This window comes from Neofelis nebulosa, chromosome 11 (assembly GCF_028018385.1).
Source record: "Neofelis nebulosa isolate mNeoNeb1 chromosome 11, mNeoNeb1.pri, whole genome shotgun sequence".
Classification (NCBI taxonomy): Eukaryota; Metazoa; Chordata; class Mammalia; order Carnivora; family Felidae; genus Neofelis; species Neofelis nebulosa.
This window is the reverse complement of record NC_080792.1, coordinates 68,758,933-68,786,169: the sequence shown is the minus strand read 5'-3', so window position 1 is coordinate 68,786,169 and position 27,237 is coordinate 68,758,933. Positions and strand designations below refer to the sequence as shown.

At 45.5% G+C, this 27,237-nt stretch overlaps 1 protein-coding gene across 4 annotated transcripts in view; it reads right to left on the bottom strand.

Moving 5' to 3' along the window:
• Nucleotides 1-26,600, bottom strand: part of GRK3 (G protein-coupled receptor kinase 3) — a 130,259-nt gene extending 103,659 nt beyond the window's left edge. Inside the window, exons 1-2 of one of the 4 annotated variants that reach the window (XM_058693093.1) lie at nt 26,299-26,600; nt 3,621-3,697 (exon numbers count right to left, since the gene is read on the bottom strand). In XM_058693093.1, coding sequence (XP_058549076.1) covers nt 3,621-3,697; nt 26,299-26,411 — 190 coding nt within the window. In that variant the 5' untranslated portion in view covers nt 26,412-26,600. The remainder of the gene's footprint in view (nt 1-3,620; nt 3,698-26,298) is intronic. The other 3 variants (XM_058693092.1, XM_058693091.1, XM_058693094.1) reach the window with 3 other exon arrangements.
• Nucleotides 26,601-27,237: the final 637 nt, after the last annotated feature.

Genomic DNA, 27,237 nt, shown 5'->3' with positions numbered 1-27,237 from the left:
AAGGGGCTGATTGATAGGCAGGGGATACACGGTGAAAGGGAAACAACAGAACGACAGAAAATCAACAAGTTGGTGACACATGGAGACAGTCATGGAAAGGGGCGGATGAACAGATGGGAGAAACAAAGGCAAAAGGCGGTGGGCGGGACGGGGGAGGGGGTGAGGGGGAGCGAAATGGGAAGAAAAGAAGACCTAGAGAGCAGGACAGATTCACTCCAACCACAGGCCACCTTCCCTCACACCAGCTGAAAAGGAGAACCCTACAGGGCAGGAGGAAGGACCAGACGGACACTGAATGTACAGCGATGTCCGGACGTAACTACAGACGTGTGTTTGGCGACGTTACCACACACTCTTGTCTCCCCATCCCGCCCCCGCCCCCGCCCCCCGTCCCACGATTGCTGCTCTTTCCTGTGACCTTCCAAGTTCAGACCTAGCTTCCTCTGCCCAGCTCCAAGCTCACGAAGGGGAAGGAAGGGAAGAGGAAGGAATCATTTATTCATTTAAGCAACTTTTAAATTCTTCAAAACAGCTTCACCGAAAGAATTCACAGGCCATCAGTGCCCAAGGAAGCTGCTCGCGAGGCAGAACCTGTGTGGCTGAGGCCAGGACGCAAGGCCACCTTAATGCCAGTAAGGGCCTCCGATCAAGGGCCCCTGGGGTCATCTTCGGGTAAGGGTTGGATCAAAACAATGGGAAGGAAAGACATGTCTGGGAGCCTGCATGTGTGCTGCGGGGACGGCAGACAGGAGCGGGGTGAGGATCAGAAAACACAACGGGAGAAATAACCTTCAGTGCATTTCACAGACTGGCACGAGAGTGCAGGCGACAGCGGGTTCGTCACAATCTTCCAGTATGCCTTAGTAACAGGGAACCACCCGCTCGCATCACAGGTTGAGAAACACCTTCCTCTCGTAGCAACATTATGTATAATAGGCAAAAAGTGGAAATAACCCAAACATCCGCCGACGGATGAGTGGATGAACAACACGCGCACAGCCACATCTTATGGAATATCACCGAGCATAAAAAGGAATGAAGTACCCGCACATGCCACCACATGGAGGAACCTTTAAAATATGAGAGAAGTTGGGGCGCCTGGGTGGCGCAGTCGGTTAAGCGTCCGACTTTAGCCAGGTCACGATCTCGCGGTCTGTGAGTTCGAGCCCCACGTCGGGCTCTGGGCTGATGGCTCGGAGCCTGGAGCCTGTTTCCGATTCTGTGTCTCCCTCTCTCTCTGCCCCTCCCCCGTTCATGCTCTGTCTCTCTCTGTCCCAAAAATAAATAAAAAACGTTGAAAAAAAAATTTAAAAAATAAATAAATAAATAAAAAAAAAATAAAATAAAATATGAGAGAAGCCCCATGCAAAGGCCACGCATCATCTGATTCCATCCGGGAGGAATGTCCACGCTGGGCGAATCCACAGGGGCAGGAATCAGATTAGTGGTATCTCGGGGTGGGGGTGGGGGTGCTGATGGATATGGAGCCTCTTCTGGGGGTGTTGGAAACGTTCTAAGATGAGGCTGGGTTCGGGGCTGCACGACTCTGTGAACACGCTAAAAACTGCTGAACTGCACACGTGAAATGAGAGAGACGCCGTGGCAAGTAGCTCTCAACAGAGCTGTAGACCTATTTTTAAATTTCAACTAATAAATAAGGCGTTTCTTTCTTCCCTTGTTTCCCAAAGACACAAATTTCTCTCTCGTTACTGTGAGAGTTTTGTTTTCCATTCTTTCGTACAAAAGCAGAAGCAAAGCGGGTGGGGGGGGGGAGGGGGCGTTTATTTATATAGATGACAGTTAACCAAACGCCGTGAACGCAAGGAGAAGCAGCAATGAAGCATGAGATGAAAGTCAAAGTCTTTCGACCGCTCCGTTCCATAGCCAAATCCCGACGCTCGATGCTCGGGATGTGAGATTTCTAGGTAGCTACGGGCCGCTAGCTTTCCACACATTGTGCTCTGAGCACAGACGGGGCAGTACTCCACCTGCTTCTCCGGGGAACGGCATCCAGCTTTTCACCACTGAATGTCAGGGGCTGTGAAAGAAGCTCTATCGCCTTCACAGATGGCTAAGTTTTGGAGGCTAGCTAAAAAGTCTGCCAAAATCCGAAGGCTTTTCTGCACTGGTTTCTACTTTAGTTGAACACAAGAGAGCATCATGCCACTTTCTTAAAAAAAACAAAAAACTATCCAGTTCTCACAGGGTGACCCTCAGCAGTACATTTTATATTCATTGTTTCCTTTCCAAGAGCCTTTACAGAATGGCTGGACAAGGAGAACTACAAGTCAGAATAAGTCACTTCACCGACCTGAGTCTATGACACCTTACTTATAAGGAGGAGGGCTGCCCACAATTACTTCCAAGGATATTCAGTCCCAAGGGGATCGGCCATTGTGGGTCTGTGAATCACGGAGACAGGACTAAATGCAGAAACGGAGTTCCAGGAAACTTTTGTATAACCAGTTTCTTGCAATTTTAATAAAGTCATTTCCTCGAGTATTAAAGCCATTTAAAAATGATGCCACAGTTCCTCGGCAAATCTTATCTGAGTAATTGTGGGAGGCAAGTAAAGGGAAGGAAAGAAGGTTCCAATTCTCTCGTATTCAGCTAAGGTGATTTCATGTGAAATCCTGGAATTATCTGTTTATCACATTACTATGGGCAGATTAACAAAATACCCAGCTGGCAGGCCAAACGATGAATCCTATCTGAGTTGAGAATAAAAATATAGTGTAGGAAACTTCTGGACAGCAGGAACCGATTTGGGGGGATGAAAAAAAGAAAGTATGTGGACTCCAGCTCTTATCTAACCTCTAAACAAACTGCCAGCCCTTCGGAAGCATAATACTCCAATGCTCCCCAAGCCTTGGAACCTCACACTAGAGCTATTCCTGTCCAGTCCTAACTTCTCCAAGCACTAGCTGCTGGTAATCGGAGAACACGCCTGTACATCCACACACTTGCTCTGGCCAAGCCCAGCACTGCCCAGAACTGGGTACCAGCTAGAGAGAAATGGATCCTTGACCTCTATGCACACAACAGGAGAGTCCTGGTGACCTGCTAACTAAGGCTCAGGGATAAGCCTTACTTACTGAATGGAGCCTCAGGGATAAGAGTAATTGATGGGGAACTGACAATAAGGAGCAGTGTGTAAAGCCTGTCAGCCAGTGAAAACCGATGAGATCAAGTGCGCCAGCCCCACACTTTGCAAGGAGCCGGCCAAACACAGGAGTGCAACATGTTTATGAAGACACGGGCCACCTCCTTGTGATCACGGAGAGTACAACAGCAGTGAGGAAAGGTGGGGACCTCGGAAGCGGGTCCGAAACCCAGAGCACTTCTTTCTGGTTACCAACTACCCAATCCTTTGATTTGGCAACCCCCAAACTGTCTTAAACCCTCGAATCGAGCTAGTCTGTCTCCCAAGAGCTTATTCACAAGGTCTGTTACTAGGGATGGAAGTAACCATTACATATCTTATTGCTACATGAAATGTCCTTCATTCCCAGCCAGAGCTATAAAAGCATATAAAGCACGAAAGGCTGCATTTACACATAACTGTGATGCCACCTGAAACCACCATCAGACTGTATGCCAAATGAGTAAGTGGGACTTACCAATTTTCTGGTTAAAAATCTTGTCAAAGGTTATTTCATTTCTCTCCTGGAGGTACTTCTGCATCACACTCCGGATACTAAAAGAGAAGAGGGACACAGTTTTAACGGTGACAGCCTGCATCATGAGAAACCATCCCTAGTGTGGACAATACGTGAATGTCTTAACTCAAGGATGCTGGCTGGAGAGAGCCCTCTTACTGACAGCCGTGATCGCACGGCCGGCTGACTACACTTAAAGCTGGGAGCATCATGGCTCCAGCTGGTATCCTGTCCTGTGACTCAGGGCCAACCTGATGTGTAGACACTGGACCAAAAATAACCCCAGGGCTGTGGGAACGCTCACCCTCAACACCACCGTTCTCAAAATACATACAAGTGTGTGCGCACATGTGACACATTCCGCTAATGGATTAATGAGCTCTTTCTGAAACAAAAGCAAATGTTCCCTGGATGCATGACTGCGATTTTTAAAAACCACATTTCTATACATCAACAATAAACAGTGAGAAAACATAATTAGAAGAAGACTTCACTTAACGATAAAATAAGAAACACCAAATGCCTTGAAATAAACCCTTCAAAACATGGGCAAGGACTTTATAGGGAAAATTACAAAATGTACTGAGAGACATCATCGAAAATCTTAATAAACGGAAAAGAACACCATAGTTATGAACAGAAAGATTCAGTATTGCAAAAATTCAACATCTATCCAAGTTTATCTGTAAAATCAATTCAAACCCCATCAATATTCCACAGAGTTTTTCACAGAACATAGAAACGATTAGTCTTTATAAACGGTATCCAGAACAACACGGGATCAAGGAGAGCAAAAACATTTATGAAGAAAGAGAATAATAAGAACAGGGCTTATTATGAAATTAAAATAATTAAGACAGGATAAACAAATTGATCAATGAAATGGAATAGAGAGCACATAAATATGGAACTTTAATATATAAGCAGCAAGGCAGAGAAATGGAGAAGCTAAGGATTATTCTGTAAGTGAATGAAAAGTGAATATCCAAATGGAAAAAGTAGAGACTGAGTCTCTATCATCCACTGGTGGGGGAAAAAATTGGCATTAGCAGCTCCCTCTTGAAAACAAACTGATTAAGGGGTGCCTGGGTGGCTCAGTTGGTTAAGTGTCCGACTTTGGCTCAGGTCATGATCTCACAGTTCATGAGTTTGAGCCCCGCGTCGGGCTCTGTGCTTATAGTTCAGAGCCTGCAGTCTGCTTCAGATTCTGTGTCTCCCTCCCTCTCTGCCCCTCCCCCATGCACGCTCTGTCTCTCTCTGTCTCTCAAAAATGAATACATGTTAAAAAAAATTTTAAACAAACTGAGGTATAATTTATATACGGTTAAATGCATATTTAAGTGTACCAACAGATGAGTTTTTCACATATAACTACTACCCTAATCAAGACGTAGAATATTTCTATCACCCCAAAAGATGCCCCTTTGCAATCAGTCTCCCCATACTCTAAGATCCAAGCAAATACTGATCTCCTTTCTTTTAGTATGGTTTACCTCCTCCAGTTTGAGAATTTTACACAAATAAAACTACACAATATGTTGTCGTGTGTCTGACTTCTTTCACTTGACATAAGCAAGCTTCATCCATAGTGTTGTGCACTAAGTATTTAGGCCCTTCTCATCGCCAAGTAGTATGTCATTGCATGAATACTCCACCATTTATCCATTCATCTGTTGATAGACAATTGGGTTGTCTCCAGCCTGGGGCTATTGCAAATAAAGCCGCCTTAAATATCTGTGTGTAAGTCTTTTTACAGGCACGTGTTTTCATTTCTCATGGGTAAATATCCAGGAGTAAAACTGTTGGTCACGTGGTTAATTATATTTAACATTATGAAAAACGTGCTGAATGATATTCCAAACTGACTGTATGACGTTACATCCCCACCAGCAACACATGAAGTCCCAGTTGCTCCGTATTCCTTGCCAACACTTTGGTTGTCAGTCTTTTCGGTTTTAGCCACTGTTAGGCAGTGTAGTGGTAGCTTATTTTAATTAGGATCTTGCTAATGGGTAAGGATGTTGAGTATGTTTGGACACGATTATTGGAGTACTTCTATCTCCTGTGAGGCATGGGGTGAAGTCTTTTGCCTACCTTTTAATTGAGTTACTTGTCTTATGACTCAATTGTAAAATTTCTATGTCCTGGAATCGAGTCTAGTGTCCGATTTACATGATCATAATATTTTCACCCAGTCCATACCCTGTCTTCACTTTCTTCATGAAGTCCTTCTAAGAGCACAAGTGTCTAGTCAATGAGTTCCGATTTATTATTTCTTTGATGGACCACGCTAAGAAATCTTATGCATCTGAAGGTAATAAAGATTTTTAACCTGGTATTTCCCTTTAGACATTTTAAAGTTCTAGCTTCAATGTGTACGTCTAAGATCCATTTCAGGTTAATTTTTGTGTATGATACAAAGTAAAACCTCAAGGTTCTTTTTTTCTTCCTAATACCTCGCTATTCCGATATCATTTGCTGGGGTAAAAAAAAAAAAAAGAAGTATCCTTACTCCATTGAATTATCCTGGCACCTTTTTTTGATACAACACTAAATTTGGGAAGGTCTTTCATTAGGCTATCCTGTATCATTGATTTGTATGTCTACTCTTACATCAATACTATATTTTCTTGACTTTAGAGGTTTAGAGTATATCTTGAAATCAGGTACCTCAATTTGGTTTTACTGCCTTTGTGGAGTTTTTGGTTGGTTCGTTTGTTCGTTTTTTGGCTATCCTAGGTTTGTTACATTTCCATGTAAGTTTTTCCCCAGAAATTTCTGCCCAGAAAAAGCCTGATGGGGCTTGGATTGGGATTGTGCTGAATCTATAGATCAGTTTGTGGGTATTGACCTCTTAGTAATAATAAGTGTAGAATCCGTAAGTATGATATGTTTCTTCAGTAATCTAGGTCTTTAATTTCTCACATCACGATTTTGTAGCTTTCAGTATAGAAGTCTGGTCTTTTTTTTTGCAATAGCTTTCTCTGGTTTTGATATCCAGATACTATGATTCATAAGAGGAGATGGGAATAATTCCTTTCTCCTCTATTCTCTGGATGAGTTGGTGCCCAACAATGTTAATTATTCCTTAAATGTTTGATAGAACTCATCAGTGAAGCCACGTGAGCCTAGAATTTTCTTTGTGGGAAGGTTTTGAAATTACACACTCCATTTCTTTCCTAGATATAGGACTATTTATATTTTCTGTTTCTTCTTGTATTAGCTTTGGTAACTTGTGTCTTTGAAGGAATTTTTCTATTTCATTTAACCTAATGGAACTCAAAATAATGATTCTGAGTAAGAGAAGCCAGATTGAAAAAGAGAGACAAACATACAGACAGAGACAGAGAAAACACAGTGTCTGATTACAAAGAGGCAGAAGCAAACTCTTGCGTGATGGAGCACAGAGCAAAATAATATATACACACACATATATATTTGGTTTTTGTCCCAGTACTTGGCACAGAACTCCTAAAACCCTTGGAATTTTCTTATGGTAGAAGCATCTAATTCATAATAATCCCTTTTCAACCCTACATGAGTTTATGCTAATGAGGTGACTCTTGGCGGCCCATAGACAGCTTCAGGGCGGAGCTAGTTGCCAGAGAAACCCACCATGTGATTAGAGCGGTAGAATTATTGGCCCCATCACTTGACATCTGGGAGAGTGGAGACTGAGTTCAATTACCAACGACCAATGATTTAATCACACCTACATAATGAAACTTTGATAAAAACTCTAGAAAGATGAGGTCTGAAGAGCTCCCGGGCTGGTGACCCCATGGATATGCTGGGACACTGGTGCTTCCGGACAGGGCAGGGATGCTCGGTGCCCCACCCCTTCCCACAAGACCCAGCCCTATGTAACAGTCCCTTTGAAGTCCCTGAGTTGTATCTTTTACAATAAAATGAACCATAAGTATAGCACCTTCTTGAGTTCTGTGAGTTGTTCGAGTGAAATCTCAAACATAAGGGGAGGATCATGGGAACCTCCAAACTTGCAGGCAGCCAGGCAGTAATGCAAAGAGACTACAGGACCCCATTTGTAGCTGGCATCTGAAGTGGGGCAGTCTTGTGGGGCTGAGCCCTTAACTTGGAGGCTGTGCCAACTCTGGGTAGTTAGCATCAGGATTGAGTTGAACTGTAGGACACTCAGTTGGTGTCAGAGAATTGACAATTGTTGGAAGATGACAAAATTTATATGTGCATTATCTTAATTTTGGTAATGGCTTCACAGGTGTAGATACAACTTGCCAAATTGGACCCTCGAAATGTGTGCAATGTGTTTCATGTTAATTATACCTCAAAAAAGCTGGGTTGGTTTTTGTTGTTGTTGTTTTTCTTTGAATTGTATCACCAGGATGTGATCAGCAAAATCGTGAGTGTTAGAAATTCTCTACCACCCCTGACCCTATTTCTTTAGCAAAATCAATTACAAGAGGGAAAAATGATGGCAGGACACCTAAAAAAACAAACAACAACAACAAAAAACCCAATCTTATAAAAAATTGAAGAGGGGTGCCTGGGTGGCGTCTGTCCAGCTCTTGATTTCAGCTCAGGTCATGATCTCACAGTGCAGGGATCAGGCCCTGCATCAGGTTCTGCCCTGACAGCACGGAACTTGTTGGGGATTCTCTCCCCCTCTCTCTGCTCCCCTCCCTGCTCGTGTGCACATGCTCTCTCTCTCTCTTACTCTCTCTCCCTCAAAATAAATAAATCAACTGGGGGCACCTGGGTGGCTCAGTCAGTTGAGCATCCGACTTCGGCTCAGGTCACGAACTTGCAGTTCGTGAATTCGAGCCCCGCGTCGGACTCTGTGCTGACAGCTCGGAGCCTGGAGCCTGCCTCCGATTCTGTGTCTCCTCTCTCTGACCCTCCCCCACTCATGCTCTGTCTCTCAAAAATAAACGTTAAAAATAAATAAATACGCTTAAAAATTTTAAAATAAAAAACTGGGAAAATGAATACAGACCAAATATCTGCCGTTAAGGAAGTATTACAATTTAGCAGCAGCAATGTGTTACATCATGTTTATGCTTTTATATTTTAAAAGGGTTCTTATCTTTTAGGGATTGATACAGATATTTTACAGATGCAATGACAGATTATGTCTAGCTCTGCTTCAAAATAATCTAAAGGGAATTAGGAAGTACGGATGAAACACGATTGGCTGTGTGTTGATAACACATAAAGCCGAGTGATGGCTACATCAATTTCATTATACTATTCTCTCTGTACATGGTTAAAATTTTCATCAAAGAAAGTTTTTTTAAAAATCAAACCCTCCAGACTCCTGAACCATTTCTTTACATACCTCCTCATCAAGATAAGGCATAATATACTATATATAATACCATATATATTGATGGGAGGCCTAATGGATTTTTTTTTAATATAACACCAACTAGCTGGAGACACAGCACCCCTGCCTACTAGGGTCCTGCCATATAAATACAAGGTAAGTATAATAAATATTGTATTGTAATTTAACATTTTCTTCTACTACTAAAGTGGTTGAAAGATCTGCTCTCTACTGGCCAAGGACTAGGTAGGCTTAAGTTGTACTTGAACACCTCACTAGCAGAAAACTACGATATTTATGACACAGCGAGCCAACTCCCATTTTAAAAGCCTCTATAGGGGGGCCTGGGTGGCTGAGTCAGTTAAGTGTCCCAACTCTTGACCTCGGCTCAGGTCATGATCTCACAGTTTCTGAGTTTGAGTCCCGCATCAGGCTCTGTGCTGATGGCTCCGAGCCTGCTTGGGATCCTGCCTCACCTTCTCTCTGTCCCCTCCCCTGTGTGTATGTGTGTGTGTGTGTGTGTGTATGTGGGGGGGGGGGGGAGGGAAGGGGGTGGTCTGCACACGCATGTGCACAAGCTCCCTCTCTCTCTCAAAATAAATAAATAAACTTTAAAAAAGACCTCTATATTCTCTTGAGGTTTAATTCTGTTTTATTCTAGTGTCCAAAACAAAATGAGCCTAAATAATTATCTCTAGTATGTGACATATCACCCCCAAAAAATGAGGGTGCAAAAGGTAGTTGTGAAGATAAAGCAAAATTATGGGAAGAGACTAGAAGCGCCACATAAATGAGTGGTTACCATTACTGACCACCAAGAAACCCAGAAGGCAGATTTTTTTTAAGATGAGATGACTAAGCAGTCATACAAAGATGCAATTCCCCCAAAAGGAAATTGCTTTCTTTTATATGTAGTTACTAAATATTTTCCACTAACTGCTCATTAAACACCCAAAATAGAGCTACATTATCCAAAGTCACAATAAAAACTCCGCCACTAGATTTAAAACCACCGAATTCTGCCAGACAGACTCTGAAGAGGTCTGTAAAAGTAGCTGGGACGGTTTAATGTCAACGCTTGTCAAGGTTCCTGGGTTCACCAGATCTTTGGCAGGAAAGGCTTGCATATAATTTGCATACCATTAAACATTTCAGCAGGAGACAGTCTACATTTAGACAATCACAACCCAATTACGCTAGATGTGAATTTAAGCTCCTTTGTGTTTTTTTCTACAATATTTTGACAATCCAGATCAGCTCTCCTCATGCCTTTTTCTTTGCAACAGATTACCTGATATTAAAGTGACACTAACATAACCCGAATTCCACTGGTCACTAAAAATCCATCATCTTAACGAAAGTCGTCCCTGGACAGAGAGAATTGGCGAGATGAACACATTTATGGGGTCATCAGTTTTTCTAATAAAAGCCACTAAAACCTCATGACCCAAACCATCCCTTCAAATTAGTTACAATGATCATTCTAGAACCCATTCACCTTTATTTTTCAGAATACTTTTGAATCAGCAACAACATACGAGCAGATTCATTTTACAGCGAAGCATCAGAGGAGGGAGGGACAGAGGCCAGGAGAGTCTATAGCAGGGCTTACAGCATCCTCCTCGTTTCCAAGGGTAATTTTCCATGCAGTTATCTCATTTACAAGACTCCAAGGGCCTCCCATTTTGCCCAACGTCCTAACTCCTTAGCACGTTACCGGGAGCATTTCCAATGGGGCCCCAACCCACCTCGTCAACCACATCGTGTCATGGTTTTTCTCCCAGAGCGGCCATGCTTGATTTTCTCACTGCTCCGTGACTCTAAATGCCACTCCTTCGAATGCCTCTTTTTACATGAAAACCTCCTTGTCTTCCAGGATCCACGTCGGGATCGCTGACACTATGATGCTGTCCCCAGCTCTGGCAGAGGTAAGTCACTTCGGTTTCCACGGCCTGTCACATGGCACTGCTGTATCATGTCCCCAGTGGACCCCTGTCCTCCTCAGGAGGAAAAGACAGTGTAGTCATCGGTTCACGCAATCGTTCATTCGTTCAAAATAGGTACTGCATCCTTTCTAGGAGACAGCCAGCCACTGTGTGTGACGCCAAGATGCACAGTGCATCCGACCCGGTCTCTGCCCTAAAAGAGCCCTTGTCCATAGGGGTGACAGAGGAGTGAACAGGAAGCCCCAATCCAACGTGGCAGCCAGCAGGGACTGCACGGCCAGCTCAACAGGACTAAACTATAGACTCTGAGGGGCCGCTGGCAAAGGGGAAATGAGAGAAAGCAAGGGGACCGCTCGAGAAGGATCTCATAGTCATGTCACCTCAGCCTGTACCAAATAATTGAACCAAATGGACAAAGGACAACAGCAATTAAAACACACACACACACACAGACACACACACCACACACGCCAGACCACAAACACCTCCCACTCTAACTATGTGAAAAGCGTATCTAAATTACCTCCCATGAGATTAATGTCAGCCTTTCATGGCTTTCTTTGTCTTTAATGTTTATTTATTTTTGAGAGAGAGAGAAAGAGAGAGCGTGCGAGCAGGGGAGGGGCACAGACAGAATGAGACAGAGAATCCAAGAAGGCTCTGGGCTGTCAGCACAGAGCCCAATGTGGGGCTTGAACCCACGAACCATGAGATCATGACCTGAGCCAAACCGACTGAGCCACGCAGGCACCCTTTCGTGGCTTTTTTAAAGCAAACACTTCCTTTCCATGGACTGACAGATGACATTTTGTTTCTACCACCGGTAAGAATGCTGACTCATTGGACATAAGTCACTGTACTTCCTCGTCCCCCAAACGCCACCGTGACCTACTGTCCCCCACTCCTCCCTGAGGCAGCGTAAACCGGTCACTGTCTGGGCAAACAGATTCACACACTAAAACAGGCTCCACAGAAAATCAGCCAAGGTAAATTTTCTTTGACTTGACTCTCAATTTGGTATAAGATACCCACTGTCCCACAAGAAGTCCGCATGATCACAGCCGCTGATCTCCTTTACAGGCTGGGGGGCGGGGCAGTTTGCTTACGAGAACCCTTTGTCATACTCCAGAGTAATGGAAATACATTCTCTCATATTTTTCTGTTTTATTATAATGGTTTTGTGATGATCTCATCGAACACTCTGGAATTTCTTTTTTCGTACAATGTGGAGGGATTGTAACTTTGCCAGATCACACACCAGCCTTTCCCCACCAGACTCAAAATGTCACCTTTATTCATAAACCAAACTAACATATAATACGTGTGCTTGTAGGGGCGCCTGGGTGGCTCAGTCGGCTCAGATCATGATCTCATGATTCCTGAGTTCGAGCCCCATGTCAGGCTCTCAGCTGACAGCTCAGAGCCTGGAGCCTGCTTTGGATTCTGTGTCTCCCTCTCTCTCTGCTCCTCCCCTGCTCACATTCTGTCTCTCCGTCTCTCTGAAAAATGAATAAACTTAAAAAAATTTTTTTGAGTATGTGTGTGTGTATACATTATGTATATACACACATACACATACACACAAGGCTTGTTGTGCCCTGGATGTGTGTCTATATCTGCACCACAACCACAGTTGTAACTGCTATAGCAATGTTTTCTTTTAGACAGAGCAGATCCCCACTGTTTCATTTTTTTCAAAATGTCATTGGTTATTTTTGTCCATTCTTCTCTTCTAGATGAACGTGAATCACCTTTCAAGTCCTTTGAAATTCTTGTTTGGGTTTTGACTGGGATTGCCTTGGATTCCCATTCTGTAAATCTTCTTAAGGAAGAATTATGTCCCATCAAGTAAAAATTGTGATCACCCTCTGTAGCTTACAGGAAAGGCAAGAAAAGCGCTAAATGCTTCACCTTTTTGACTGCCTCTTTTCAGGGACAGAGTTGGTACCGTATTTTGACAGCCAGTGGTGACCAATAGGTGTCTTGTTTTTATCTGTTTTGTTTGGGGATCTCCCTTTTGGATATCATAGATATATTAGCTTCCTACCGCTAATATAACAAATTACCTCGAACTTGGTAGCTCCAAACCACAGAAAAGTATTATCTTATAGATCTGTAGGTCAGAAGTCTGGAATGGGTCCCACTAAGCTAAGATCAAAATGCCAGCAGAGTTTTGTTCCTAGTGGAGGCTCTATGGGAGCACCCGTCTCCTTATCTTTGCAGGCTTCTAGAAGCCGCCACGTTCCTTGGCCCATGACCCCATTCTACCTTCAAAGCCAGCAAATGTCAGATATTCCTTCTCAAGCTACCTCACTCTGACTCTGACCCGCCTCCCTTCCTCGCTATTGTTCTGGGCCCAGCCAGATAACTCAGGATAATAATCTCTTTATCTTAAAGTCTGCAACATCAGCTGCCTGAATTACATCTGCAATCTTCTTGCCAAGTAATGTTCACATAGTCGCAGGTTCTGAGGATTAGGTCATGGACATTTGGTGGGGGAAGGGGCTAGTGTTCTGCCCAGCGCAAGGGCTGGAATATATTCAGAATATTTTAATCAACCACAGCCATATTCCTTTGATAGCCAGTGGGGACCCCTTCTTCCCGCCTCTGCATTTGTTAGATATCGTGCCCACCCCACCCCTCGGATGGCTCCTTTTTCTGATACAACAGATACCAGAAGTTCTGGGTTCTTCTTGCCGAGACCCTGCCCACCCCTCAGGGCAGGTATGTTTGCGCTGGGTACCTACAAGGATGGGACAGCAGTTGTTTCTTGGGCTTTTCCATGACTGGGGTTAAGACATACACATATGTGGTAAGACCAAAAAAGGAAAGAAAAGGAAAGGAAAGGAAAGGAAAGGAAAGGAAAGGAAAGGAAAGGAAAGGAAAGGAAAGGAAAGGAAAGGAAAGGAAAAAGAAAAGAAAAGAAAAGAAACAAGACAAAACCATGAATTTAAAATGACTTTCTGGGGCACCTGGGTGGCTTGGCTGGTTAAACATCCAACTCTTGGTTTCAGCTCAGGTCATGATCCCACAGTTGGTGAGATCAAGTCCTGAGTCGGGCTCCACACTGACAGCACGGATTCTCTGTCTCTCCCTCTCTCTCTGTCCTTCCCCCTCACGCCTTCTCTCTCTCAGAATAAATAAACTTAAAAGAAACTGTTTCAAAGAACAAAAAAATAAAATGACTTTCCAATTCGAATTTAACCTTATAGGGTTTTTACTTAGCTCTTGTCTCACACTCCTGTATCTCTTCATTTACATTTAAAATCTCAGTTCTAGGGGCATCGGGGTGGCTCAGTTGGTTAAGCCTCCAACTTTGGCTCAGATAGTGATCTCACGGTTGCTGAGTTTGAGCCCCGCATCGGGCTCTGTGCTGACAGCTCGGAGCCTGGAGCCTGCTTCAGATTCTGTATCTCCCTCTCTCTCTACCCCTCCCCTGCTCACGCTCTGTGTCTCTCTGTCTCTCAATAGTAAATAAAAACGTCAAAAAAAATTTTTTTAATAAAATCTCAGTTCTTATTACCCAGCTGTACTTAGATAGTCTATATGAAATGATTTTAAATGAACAATAAAATTAACACTTCTGAATGCAGCCCTATTTATCCTTAAAACATACAGGACAATTTGGCATCGTCTCGCGAAACTGAGAATGCCCCTCTCTTACTTCCAGGGGTCTATCCCACGACCCCAAAGAGGCACAGGTCAGCATACCCACTGCGCTGGCGCTTGTGATTATGAACACACGGTTGGGTAAACAGCGGTTTTACGATGTATCATGCAGCAATTCAGAGCACCGAGAAGCATCTCTTCACTACTACCAAGGACAAGCCGAACATGTCTCAGCAGGAGCAGAGGGCAAGTTGTAAAGGGACTCACTAATGTGTTCCTGACAAACACAACTCTGTCCCAGTATGATGCCCACAGCCTTTCTGTGTGAAGGTTAAATGTGCAACCTGTTTCATTAGTTTTCCATCACAATGTAGAATGTACTGCTAACAAGTTTAATGCGAAAAATCCTTTATGTATCTAGAGTAAACGGACAAGTGTGCTCGAGCCAAGGGTATCCATGTACCTGCTGACGGAGAGAGAGAATTTCAGTTTTTGCTTTTTAAAGATAAGGGCACATGTGAGATTACAAAAAGATGCTTGGGGTAAGAAAACTTTAAGATCAAAAATACTGACGTGTAGCTTTTCTCAATTTGTAACACGGTCATCATTAATGACAACTAATCCTATTACCGAACATGACATTCATGACATCTTATCTTTTAAGGAATTATTCACATATTTATTATTCAATCAACATCACCAGTGAAATGATATGTAAGCCCCTTATCAGATCCCTGTAGTTGATAACCCTTACGGTGAGGACAATCCATTTTCAAACTGTGTTGGTAATAGCTGAAATTGACACCCCTCCTCTACCCACATCTAGGAATTTTCTTTGCTTAGATGATTCATATGGCAAAAGATAGTCTGTAGGTGTCTATTAAAATGCACAGAGCTTTGAGCCCTTGGCTATCAATGTGATCTTGAGCAATTAGTTTCTCTCTGGACCTGAATTGCCTCCTTCTAAAATGGAGATGATGAAATACTGGAGAGCCGTTTCCAAGAATCTGAAAATAAAGAAGCAAGCTTGCCCTCTGAGAGTAAAAACTTTAAATCAATACCTCACACAAAGGGCAGAGAAATGCCAAAGTTTCCTGGGCTGGCTGGCAGGCACTAGCTGTAACTGTGTTATCCAACCCAGAGGAGGTCTGCCCCCCAGTGAGAACAGGAAACACGGCAACACGGAAGGACACCCAGATGCCATCACTACTGGGGAATTCATGCACGTCACATCCAGCGTAAAGCCATCCCATGGAGAAATGACTAGGTCCCAGCTCCTAGAACTGACGAACCTGAGGCTAGACCCTTCCGACCCATCGGGCTATAGCCTGTGGTGGCTCTGCTACCTTCGGAGGGTCACTTCCCCTCTACAAGGGCGACACACAGGACAGAATGCTCTGGTCACACAGCCCTCCAGCATCTGGGCTCCCGGGAGATTCGTGTTGACTATATAGTGGCAATCCGCCATCATCAACCCTACCCTAGATCCCTGGATGGTCAGGAGATGATTAATCATAAGCCAGGACACTTACCCTAAAACTCTAATCTCACATGAAGGAGGGTGAGTTTCCACCATCTACCTCATTAAGCTTTCCCGGTATGAAACAGTCAGAAAAAATAAGCTTTTCTTATAGCATAACTTGACTTTTTTTTTTTTAAATAATTTGAACACCAGTTCCCCACTAAACAGGGCACGTTATTTGAACAACAGAAACACAGAAAAACTGGCTGGTTTTCCTTGTGGAATAAAAAACCAATCAAATGATTAAACCCTAAGAAACCCCGGACCACAAAAACCGTCACACTTCTTTGGGGGCAGGGGGGTAGGTCATAAACCTAAGTATCCCCTCTCGCTCAAGGTTTAGAAACTGCTAACGTGCAGGGGCGCCTGGGTGGCTCAGTCGGTGAAGCGGCTGACCCTTGATCACAGCTCAGGTCAGGATCTCACGGTTTGTGAGTTCAAGCCCCACATCGGGCTCTGCTCTGACAGCACAGAATCTGCCCAGAACTGCTAAGGTGAAGAAAACACCTCCCCCTTCTAGGCCAATTCTAGTTGTGACATTTTGCATAAATAATAAGCCTTCCTCTACTGCCAGTGGAGACCAAACAGAAGGAAGCAGGTCCTAAATGGAACAGAGAGGATAGCACAAACTTTTACACTCTACTCTATACTTACTGTGATTCCAAGAGCCACTGCTTAATTAGTGTGTCATTATACTGTAAGAAAAGAAATAGTAAACGTAGTTGAAAAAAGAATGGCCCATTAAAGATGAATATTAAAATCCCTTGACCTTACCGGTTATGGTTAGTTGTTTCTAAATGGAATACAGACACCTCCCTTACCACCCCCACCCCTAACCAAGTAGCAAAAGCCTCATATGTTGAAAAGAAGACACATCTGAAAATGTCATCTCAGCTTTAGACATTCACGTTGCAAAATGAGTCTGCGGTATTTAACAGCTGTGTAAATGCCTTCCATGTAACTTCTAGTTCATTTTTAACTTAAACCCTCATCAAAAGCAATGCAGACAGAGAAAATTGAGAGTACCCTGAAAATATAACCAGAGTGATCTTTCTAGATCGAGAATAAAGAACAATGGACTGACTTAATTACAAAAGCACGAATACCAAGAGCTCGTTCCCCAGTCAAGTTCTATTGCTAAAAATGAAGATATGCTTGCTGCCTTCCCCAGAAGACTCCTAATGGAACTGTAGGTGTAAGTTTTTGAATATATGAAACATTAGCCCTAAAATCCTCAGAAAAAGGCTTTTTTTGGCATAATTAAAGCTCGTTTTCTTCCTAAAAATATTTTAGCCCACAATTTTCTCAGAATGTACACAGGGCCTAGAAGTTAGCACTCAGCAAGTGGCAGACAATGTCAAAAAGACACCTGGTACCCATCGTAGCTTCTAAATTCTGACTAATGGAAATGTTAATCCCCTAATCAAGCTGGTGTGATGAATCTCAAATCATCAGAGGAACCAAAAATTTTCTCCCCATAACGGAACTTGAGAGAGGTTCAACCACACACTTGGAATAAGATTTTTCACTGGTTTTGCCACCACTGAATTAAGCAGAGGAATTCTACAGGTATCTTTTCAGTCTTCTTAAACCTTAATATTCTGACCCAGCCAGGTCACATTCAGACTGATGGGCACAGATTACAGAGAGCAGCCTGCAGACTTCAGCTTGATTTGGGGAGTGACTAAAAGGACTGGGGACAGCTTCCTGTGAAAGCCACTGTGGGATAGGGTAGCTGCCTTCAGATATCGGAAAATCTGTCACTTTTTCAGGGACTAAACTTGTTTGTACAACCATGAAAGGACAGCAAAACATCAGTGCACAGAATTAATTGCAAGAGAGCTTTCCAACATCACAGGGCTTCCAAAGATGTTCCTCGGAGATGACCCTGCCTGGACGTCAGACAGGGAAGTCACCCATCCAATGCATGACTAAATTGGATGCCCTCCAAGATCTTTTCAAACATGAGATACTACAATGCTATGTTATTAACATGCAATCTGTTAATGTCTAAGGAATACTGAAATGAATCACCTTATGCTCAATACACTGAAGCCAGCTGCTTTTAGGCTGTGATTTTGGTTCATTTTACTGAAGCAAAGGCCTCTAAAGGATGAGCTAATTCTCCTAATTGTTTAGTTATCTGTATTTAAGAATAGCAATGCTCATGAACTCTTATGTATTGAAGCCAACATAGCCCAGAGCCTGATGGATGGATGGATGGATGGATGGATGGATGGATGGATGGATGAAAAGAAGGAGGATGAAAAGAAGAAAGAATGGATGGATGGATGGATGGATGGATGGAAGGAAGGAAACATGGAAACATGGATGGATGGATGGATGGATGGGAGGAAAGAACAGATGAAGGATGGATGGGTAGGTGGGAGGATGGATGGAAAGAAAAAAAAGAGGGAGGGTAGAGTAAAGGTGGGGAGGAAGAAAAGAAAGAAAAAGAACCGAGTGAAGGGCGCCTGGGTGGCTCACTCAGTTAAGCGTCTGACTTCGGCTCAGGTCATGATCTTGCGGTTCCTGAGTTCGAGCCCCACGTCGGGCTCTGTGCTGACAGCTCGGAGCCTGGAGCCTGCTTCCGATTCTGTGTCTCCTCTCTCTGGCCCTCCCTGCTCGTGCTCTTTGTCTCTCTCAAAAATAAATAAACATTAAAAAAAATTAAAAAGAACTGAGTGAGGTAGCATGTATGCAAGGTTCTAGACACATAGTGCCACCAAGGCTAGAAGAAAACAGAAGAAATCTGGGAAGTTCACTTACTTATGTGTCTAAAGGTCAACATCTGCTCTTTGCTGCCTGGGTCAACATATCAACTTTTCAGAAATCCTGTCTCCCAACCTGCTTCTGCAGGGCACATGGCACAGGGGCTCCATGCAATGCTGCCTTTTATCGGCTACTATTTGGTACTTTCTTAAGGTGTTACATTTTGTGCTGCATCTAATCCCTACAATGACCACCCATGGTATAAATTAAAGAAAAATCACCTTTTAATATTTCGTCCTATCTTTTTCTGAGTTGTGACTGTGTGAAATTAATGTCCTCTCTTGTTTACAAATACATTGTATGGGGTGGCTGGTGGCTCAGTCGGTTGGGCGTCCAACTCTTGGTTTCGGCTCAGGTCACGATCTCATGGTTTGTGGGATGGAGCCCCGCGTTGGTCTCCATGCTGACAGCACAGCGCGAAGCCTACCTGGGATTATCTCTCTCCCTCTCTCTCTCTCTCTCTGCCCCTCCCTCGACCTCTCTCTCTCTCTCTCTGCCCCTCTCTCGACCTCTTTCTCTCTCTCTCAAAATAAATGACTAAATTTTAAAAATATATACATATATATTGGGGCACCTGGCTGGCTCAGTCGGTTAAGCGTCCGACTTGGGCTCAGGTCATGATCTCGTGGTTCATGAGTTCAAGCCCCGCGTCGGGCTCTGTGCTGACGGCTCAGAGCCTGGAGCCTGCTTTGGGTTCTGTGTCTCCCTCTCTCTCTGACCTTCCCCTGCTCATGCTCTCTCTCTTTCTCTCAAAAATAATAAAACACTAAAATATATATATATATATTTTATATAGAATATGCCCAGAGATTGGGGGGGGGAGGGGGGGAAGGGGACATTTTATGATCACAAATGAATAGATATCATATTATACAGCTAGGAAAAACTAAATACAGTGAATTTAAGTGACTTATCAAGGGCCTGTGGCAAGTTGCCAATGGAATCTGGTCCATATTTCCTGGTTCCTGATCTAGAACTGTATCATAGTGTGGCAGATGATAAGGAGGGCACAGGAAAATGAGCCCAGAAATGAAACAGCTGACCTACAAGTTCACTAGGGATGAAAATTGGGCCTAGGTACTTTCATATCATCACCTTTTCCTAGACTCCTGAGACCCTGGAAGAAGGAAATGGCAGCCAGCAAGAGTACAGGTCTATGTGGAGGCTGACTGTCACAAAACACCAATGACAGAGTCAACGAACTGTCCTCTCTGTCATGCCCCACATAGAAAGTTCTACGGCCTGCAGATGCTCCGCGCTGAGGCTGAAGCATAGATGACCCAGGAGAAGACTTCCAAAATTAGAAGAAACATTTACAGGGTATGGGGAGCCAAGGTATTACTTCTCCCCCCCCGCCCCCCCCCCGCCCCCCCACAGTTTATTGTAGACCTACAGGGCAATCACGAATGGCCCAGGGGGTGGGAGTGCTGATCGATGACAAAAATAAAGAACAAAGACTCGGGAACCAGGAGAAGCAGAAGCAGGTCAGGGCCTCATTAGTGTGCAAGTTTCTAAATATGCAAATGAGTTCACAACACTCAAGTGGAAGTCACCCCTCCAAGGTCTCCACTGCCCCACTGCCAAAGTCCAGAGGAGGACAAGGACAGAGAAGACCACCACACATACACATCTTCCTCAAACTATCAGCATTCCTCGGACACATGGTTCACCAGCAAAGGAAAACTGTTTGCGGGAGAAAGTGATTTTTATCGCGAAGAAAGCCAAAAATATTGTTGTGTCCTTTTTCCCTTTTCTCCAGAATGGAACAATTCGGCGGGGGCGGGGGACGGGGGCCGCTCTCTTTTCCGAATAATAACCCACACAGAAATCCTGTTTGGGGACCGGGTTGGGGAGAGGAGGGAAGAGGGGGTCTATTACACAGATTTCTTGGCGGCAAGGTTGCAAGATTGCGCTTCTTGCGTTGAACAGAACGGGAATTTAACCCTCGAGCTCCTCGTGGGAAATAAGGAAAAAACTGCTTATCCACTTAGTGATAATTACCGCTTTGCCACATCCCAGAGGAAGAGCTGTTCTCTATCAGTCTCTGAGGACGGTCCTGACTTTGCAAACGCTGCACCAGCAGCCGACAGACATGGCCCGCAAAGTGATTTTTCCCCAAAGGAAAAACTGCAGAAGGGGTGAGGGTGTTCCTTATTCGTGTTGGCACAATGGCAGAGCAAGGAGGAAAGGACCCCATTCTGGACTATGCTTCAGCTGTCACCCGGGGCAGAGGTCCCTAACTGTCCGGATGAGGCTACGTCACTCACCAGGCTGCACTGTCACGGGGAACAAATGCACTCATGATGCAAAGTGCCCGGGAGAAGGGAAATCTCAATAAATGGTAGTTGTTACGTTGCTAGCTCGTGGAAGTAATAAACCTTCTCTTTCCCTCCTCAGGGCTACGGAGACCCCAAGCATCCTGTTCTCCCCCACTCTGCATTTCTTACTGTGCTTTGCCGCCCACTGTCAGATAAAGACCTACACGTCCCTGCTTCAAGCCTTAGCCAACAGTTCCTGTCTTGTCCAAACACATGTTTGGCAAAGCCAAGTTCAGCATACTGAAAAGCACTTTTGAGACGCTGTCTCTAAGAACACATTGCGTGTAAAAACCGGGATTGTCTGAACCCAAAGAGATCTACTGGGCTCTCCGTTCAAAACATTTCACAATGCCAGATTTGGGGCAGCTTCTAGGTCCCAAATTGATTGCACTGGAACATCTATTTCTAAGAACTGACAACCACGCACAGCTCTTGAATCATCAAGTCACTGGCACAAATTGCCTCTGCCCAAGAATGGAATAAAAACCGAAAGGTCAGAACAAATTACATTTCGAATGTGCACCTTAGTGGAAAAGAGGCAAGAACACCGCCACTGTTCTATACATAGAAAGACTCCTATCGGCGATACAGAGCACTCTTTCCCCGAAGGCCGTTCATTCTTTCAACATTGACTCTTCAGTTCCGAGTTGGGGAGGGGTGTGCACGGGCACAGAATCCCCTACAACCAAAACAGAGGAATAGTTCAAGTCTACCCCCAACGGCTCACAGACTGGAGTCAGGGAAATCACTGAAGAAACTTCATTCCCACAGAAGAAGAAAACTGAGCTACTTCTCAACATGGATCCCATCTGATCCGGTTACAAACAGGAAGACGCAGCATTACCACATTACTATGTATACTCTGGCCGGATAGGTCTTCGGAGGGAATAACTAACCAATTATTGTAAAACGCTCAGCAAACATAATGCGTTCAATGATTGCAGAATAAAAAAGCCATCCAAATTGCTACTTGTCTGTGGTTAAATAGAATCTTCAAGAAACTGCACTTTATAAACATCTTTCTTGGATCAACTGTGTATTTCCCACTAGACTAAAAAAAAAAAAAAAAAGCCCCTTGAAAGATGGGGCTGTGGTCAGGCTCATCATAGTCTCTCCATGCCTGGCTTGGAGACCCAGCCTCTACAACCCCCTACTGAAGTCATGTAATAAAGGGTGTCACAGATGTCCTGAAGGATATTCTAAATGATCTAGGAAAGTTACAAAGAATCTTGCAAATGTTATTTTTCAGAACTTCCTATCATATTGTAGGAATACCTTAAAAGGACAAGCTTTGCTGGGGTGCCTGGGTGGCTCAGTCGGTTAAGCGTCCGACTTGGGCTTAAGTCACGATATCACAGTTTGTGAGTTCAAGCCCCACATCGGGCTCACTGATGTCAGCGTGGAGCCCACTTCAGATCCTCTGTCCCCCACTCTCTTCTCTGCCCTTCCTCTGCTTGCACGCTCTCTAAAAAAATAAATATAACATAAAAATTTTTTTTAATAATCAGTGAATTGAGGCGCCTGGGTGCCTCAGTTGGTTAAGCATCCAACTTCAGCTCAGGGCATCATCTCGCAGTCTGTGGGTTCAAGCCCCACATCAGGCTCTGTGCTGACAGATCAGAGCCTGGAGCCTGCTTTGGATCCTGTGTCTCCCTGTCTCTCTGCCCCTCCCCCTGCTTGCGCTCTCTGTCTCTGTCTCTCTCTCAGAAACAAACATTTTTAAAAAAAAAAAAGCTTTAATAAAAAATAAATAATAAATAAATAAATAATAATAAAAATAAAATAAAAGGACAGGCTTTGCAATTAATGATCCAATACTGTCAATGTCTCCTAAATGGACATGGGATGCAGGGAAAGGGTCAAGTTCATGTTACCCAACCAAGCCAATGGGACTTCACTCTGTTTGGACAAGGTTAAAAAGAGTAATGAGCCTAAAGTAAAGTTGTCTTGATGATCCAGGGCTTTAAGACGCTGACCCTTCTGTAAGTCTTAGCTTATGAATTAGACCCTATCAAATAAAGGTACTTCTTCTTTAACATGGTGTAATGCTCGAGTTTCTGTCTGGGCCTGCACAGTGGGCTCATGGGTCACAGTTCAGTCTTCCCAACAGATCCCATCATCAGCTACATTAACTCAACAAATGTTTCAGTAAACTGAAGCAGCTATGTAATCTGAACGAATAGTCAGCTATTCCGGGATTTACACTCATGGGTTCGTTAATTAAATAACGTGTCAACATAACAAAACAGTTGCCTCTCGCTATCTCAGAGAAGTGAGATCTCCCCAGGGGGCAGGACGGTCCATCTTCTGAGACTCTCCTGTAATAGGCAGGGGACCGCAGACCCAACCTTTCATTTAAACTAGCTAGATATGATGCAGTCCCGTAGCTTTTCTGGTTAAAGCTGCGGAAGCAGCAAAGCAACTGAAACGAGGAAGCATGCAGAAAATACTACAGTGATTTCAAATAATCGGCTGGAAATAAAAGGTCACTGGTGACAGACCCATGGCAAGTGTTATACTCGTCATGGAGACACTAAAAAGACGAATCTAAACATCTTTTTCAAGAACACCAAAGACTGGTGATCACACAGTTCATGCCACAATGAAACTGAAATAGAAACTCTTATCAGAAAACATTTGACCACCGTCCTTTACCGACAGAGTGAGATCATACTAGTCTTTTGAACCATTGTGCTGAGGCATTTTAAAATGAAAATTAGGGGCGCCTGGGTGGCTCAGTAGGTTAAGCGGCCGACTTCGGCTCAGGTCATGATCTCACAGTCCGTGAGTTCGAGCCTCGCATCGGGCTCTGTGCTGACAGCTCAGAGACTGGAGCCTGCTTCAGATTCTGTGTCTCCCTCTCTCTCTGACCCTCCCTCATTCATGCTCTGTCTCTCTCTGTCTCAAAAATAAATAAACATTAAAAAAAAATTTTTTTAAATAAAAAATAAAATGAAAATTAACTTCCTTACCAGATGGAGAAACCCCGCAGCCTCCCACCCCTACCCCAAAGTCCAGCAGGTAGCCACCACTACCTGCCATCCAGTGGTAGATAAAAATCTGCACGATGTTTTACTTGAAATGTCATGAGAAATACACTCACCACCTCCCAGTTCTGCCTTAAAAGAAAGTGTTACCAAAGAACACCACCGAAAACAAAGGCATTCATACAAGGAAGTGAATACCCAAAACATGTAAGTATGTTCTCGAGAAGGACACTAAAAAAGCAGAAGTCATATTAAGTTCAAAACAAGACACACACACACACACACACACACACACACACACACACAAGCAGAAGTTCCTAATTTTAATATTATATTTTGCCCCCCCCCCAAAACTATCCATGAACTAAGATTCGTCAATTTTATGTTTAGAGACTCTACATATTTAGGATTCCCTGCCCTTCAGGAAAAGTAGAAAAGGCAAAAGAAAAAGGAATTAAGCACTGTATACCATATTTATAAAAATGCAGTTTTTTAAAAAATGAAATCCAGGCTTGGTTTGGGGGTTCTTGTTTTACTTAGCTTCCCATTTGCCAAAAAAATTTAAACAGCACTGATTTTCAATGAGCAACGGGTATGTTAGACTCCGGAAGAGGAGTGTTAATTTCACAGTACTCCAAAAGGTCTATGCTCCCCCCTGCTTTTCCCTACTTGGCAAACAGCACACCCTGCAAAACCAAGGGGGTGCATAGGCTAATGAAAAGGGCAAGCGAGCCAAAAATATCTACCACATATTCATTTACACAGTTGGTCTTTTCACAACAAGTAGCTCAAACGGACTGATAATTTTCTCTGTCATAGGGCTCAGGCTCATGAACGGACTTGGAAAAATTATCTGGTGATCACTTCGCATTAAAAGAAGGATTGTTTTCTTACGTCAAGATAACAATTTAAGCAAGCTTCAGTGTGTAATGCTTGAAACACTGATGCTGGCCAGTGGAGAATAGTTTTGGTTGAGTTTCTAGTATTTTACCAAACTGCCTGGTTTCAAATTCACCACAAAGTAGATGCCTCTCTTTATCATCAATTCTACCAAGAGCTACTTAGCACATTGACTATACAACTCATGATGGTGTTAATCAGAAAAGAAGCTAAGTGTGGGGGGGGGGGGGGATCGAACCCTAATCTTTTGATACACTATTTGAAACTCTATCAATCTGATAATCTGATGAACGATCTTTTCTGGGGTAGTGCTAATGACACGAACCAGTAAAGTCTTTAACTGGTTCCATTGATAAGAAACCATTTTCGAGATAAAATTAGAACTTGGTACGGCCCTCACTAAAACCCCTGGCCAATTCAATCGGGCCCTTCTTTGGTAATTTAAACAACAAATTCCCGTCTGGAATCAACCTTTCCATGTGCGTGTAAAGTGAATCCCATTTCAACCTTTTAATAAAGTACCACCAGTGGATCTGCAAGTTGAGGAAAGCTGCTTGGGCGACAGGCTTGGCACCAAAAAGAAAACTGTGTGGGTCACAAGCCACTCATCACTGCCCGGGGGGCACGAAAGAGGAAAAGATAGGAGGATAGGAAGCGGAATAGACTGGACCCCAAGGGGAGAAAGCACTGAAAACTGCACTTAAGTACCTGGGACAAAGGCAAGAAGCCTGCACTCCCCAGCTAAGGAGCACACAGGGAGCTGAGGAGAGGACGCAGTTGGCAACCGGGGCAGCAGCAACCAGAGAAGGAACGACCAGGATGCAGCACGGGGGAGCCACAGGCTAGGGGCAGAAGGGGCCCATGAGGATGGGGCTGGACGGGTGACAGAGATGGGACAGAAGGGAGAGGGATGGGGCTGGAAGGGCAGCCTTGGGGCAGGAGGGAGCCATGGCAGAGGAGCGCTGAGGACCACAGAGATGGGACACGAGGGGGCGACAGGGCTGGAGCTGGTCCAGCCAAGTCACAACCACCTCCCGGCAGCCCGTTGCCGGGGCGCTCTTGCGCGCGGGCGCCACGCCGGGCACTTTGGGGCGCTCTCTCCCGGGGACCCCCCCCTCCCAGCAGCCCTCTGATGCCCATTTCAGAGACGGGAACGGTGAGGCTGAGGGTGGGGGAAGGAGAACAGCAGCGGCCGAGCGCCCGACCCTCCCGGACGCAGGGGGTCGCTGGCGGCCGCCGAGGGCGGCGGCGCGGGGGGCGGCGCGGACCCGGGCGGCCGGTACCTGGGCTCGGGCAGCACGATCTTCTTGCTGGCGCGGGCGGCCGGGGTCGCCTTGCTCTTCTCCATCGCCATCAGGTAGCTGACATCGGCCAGCACGGCCTCCAGGTCCGCCATGTTGGCGAGCGGCGGCGGCGGCGGCGGCGGCGGCGGCGGTGGCGGCGACTCCTCGGGACCCGGACGGGACGCGCTCCCGCCGCCGCCGCCCGCCGCGCCCCGACGTGGGGGGGCCGCCCCGGGGCAGCCCCCCCCCCCGCGCGCGCTCCCGCCCGCGCGCCCCCGCGCCCCGCTCGGCGCGCCGCAGCCTCGCGCCCGCCGGGGTCGCCGCGCGCCGCCCCGCCCCCCGCGCGCGCCCCCGCCCGCCGCCCCGCGCACGCGCCGCCGCCCCCGCCCCTCTAGCCGGGGGTCGGCGGGGAGCGCGCGCCCGGCGGTCGTAGTCCCTCGGTTGGCGGGCGTAGCTGCCCTGCCGGCCCAGCCCTCGTCTCCTGACCGAGTGCCCGCGGGCACCGTCCCGCCCTCCCTTCGGGGTGGCCACGGGGGACTTCCTCTCCTCCTCCTCCCCCTCCTTTTTTCCCTCCTCCTCCTCCCCACTTCCCGCCTCCCGCTCCAGGCGCGCTCACGCCCCCTCTCCTCCGGACCCCTGCCAGCCAGGGATGCCCTGGACCCGACGCCCACCACCCAAGAAGCGGTGGGGAGCTCTCCCGGGCCGTAGACACGCTACTTCTCAAACCGGACAGTGCCAGTCAGCATTCCTGCGGGAGGCCTGGGGTGGCCCCAGAAAAGCGCGTGCCCCACCTGCCCCCGCAGGGGCTGCCGAAGCCTTGGTTCCGGGCTACCCTCGAACAGCACCCAGCCGGCCGGCACCCCCCCCCCCCCCGCAAGCCTCGCCCCTGACTCCAAACAGCCTCGCTTGTGAACTCAGCCAGGAAAACCCTAAAAACTG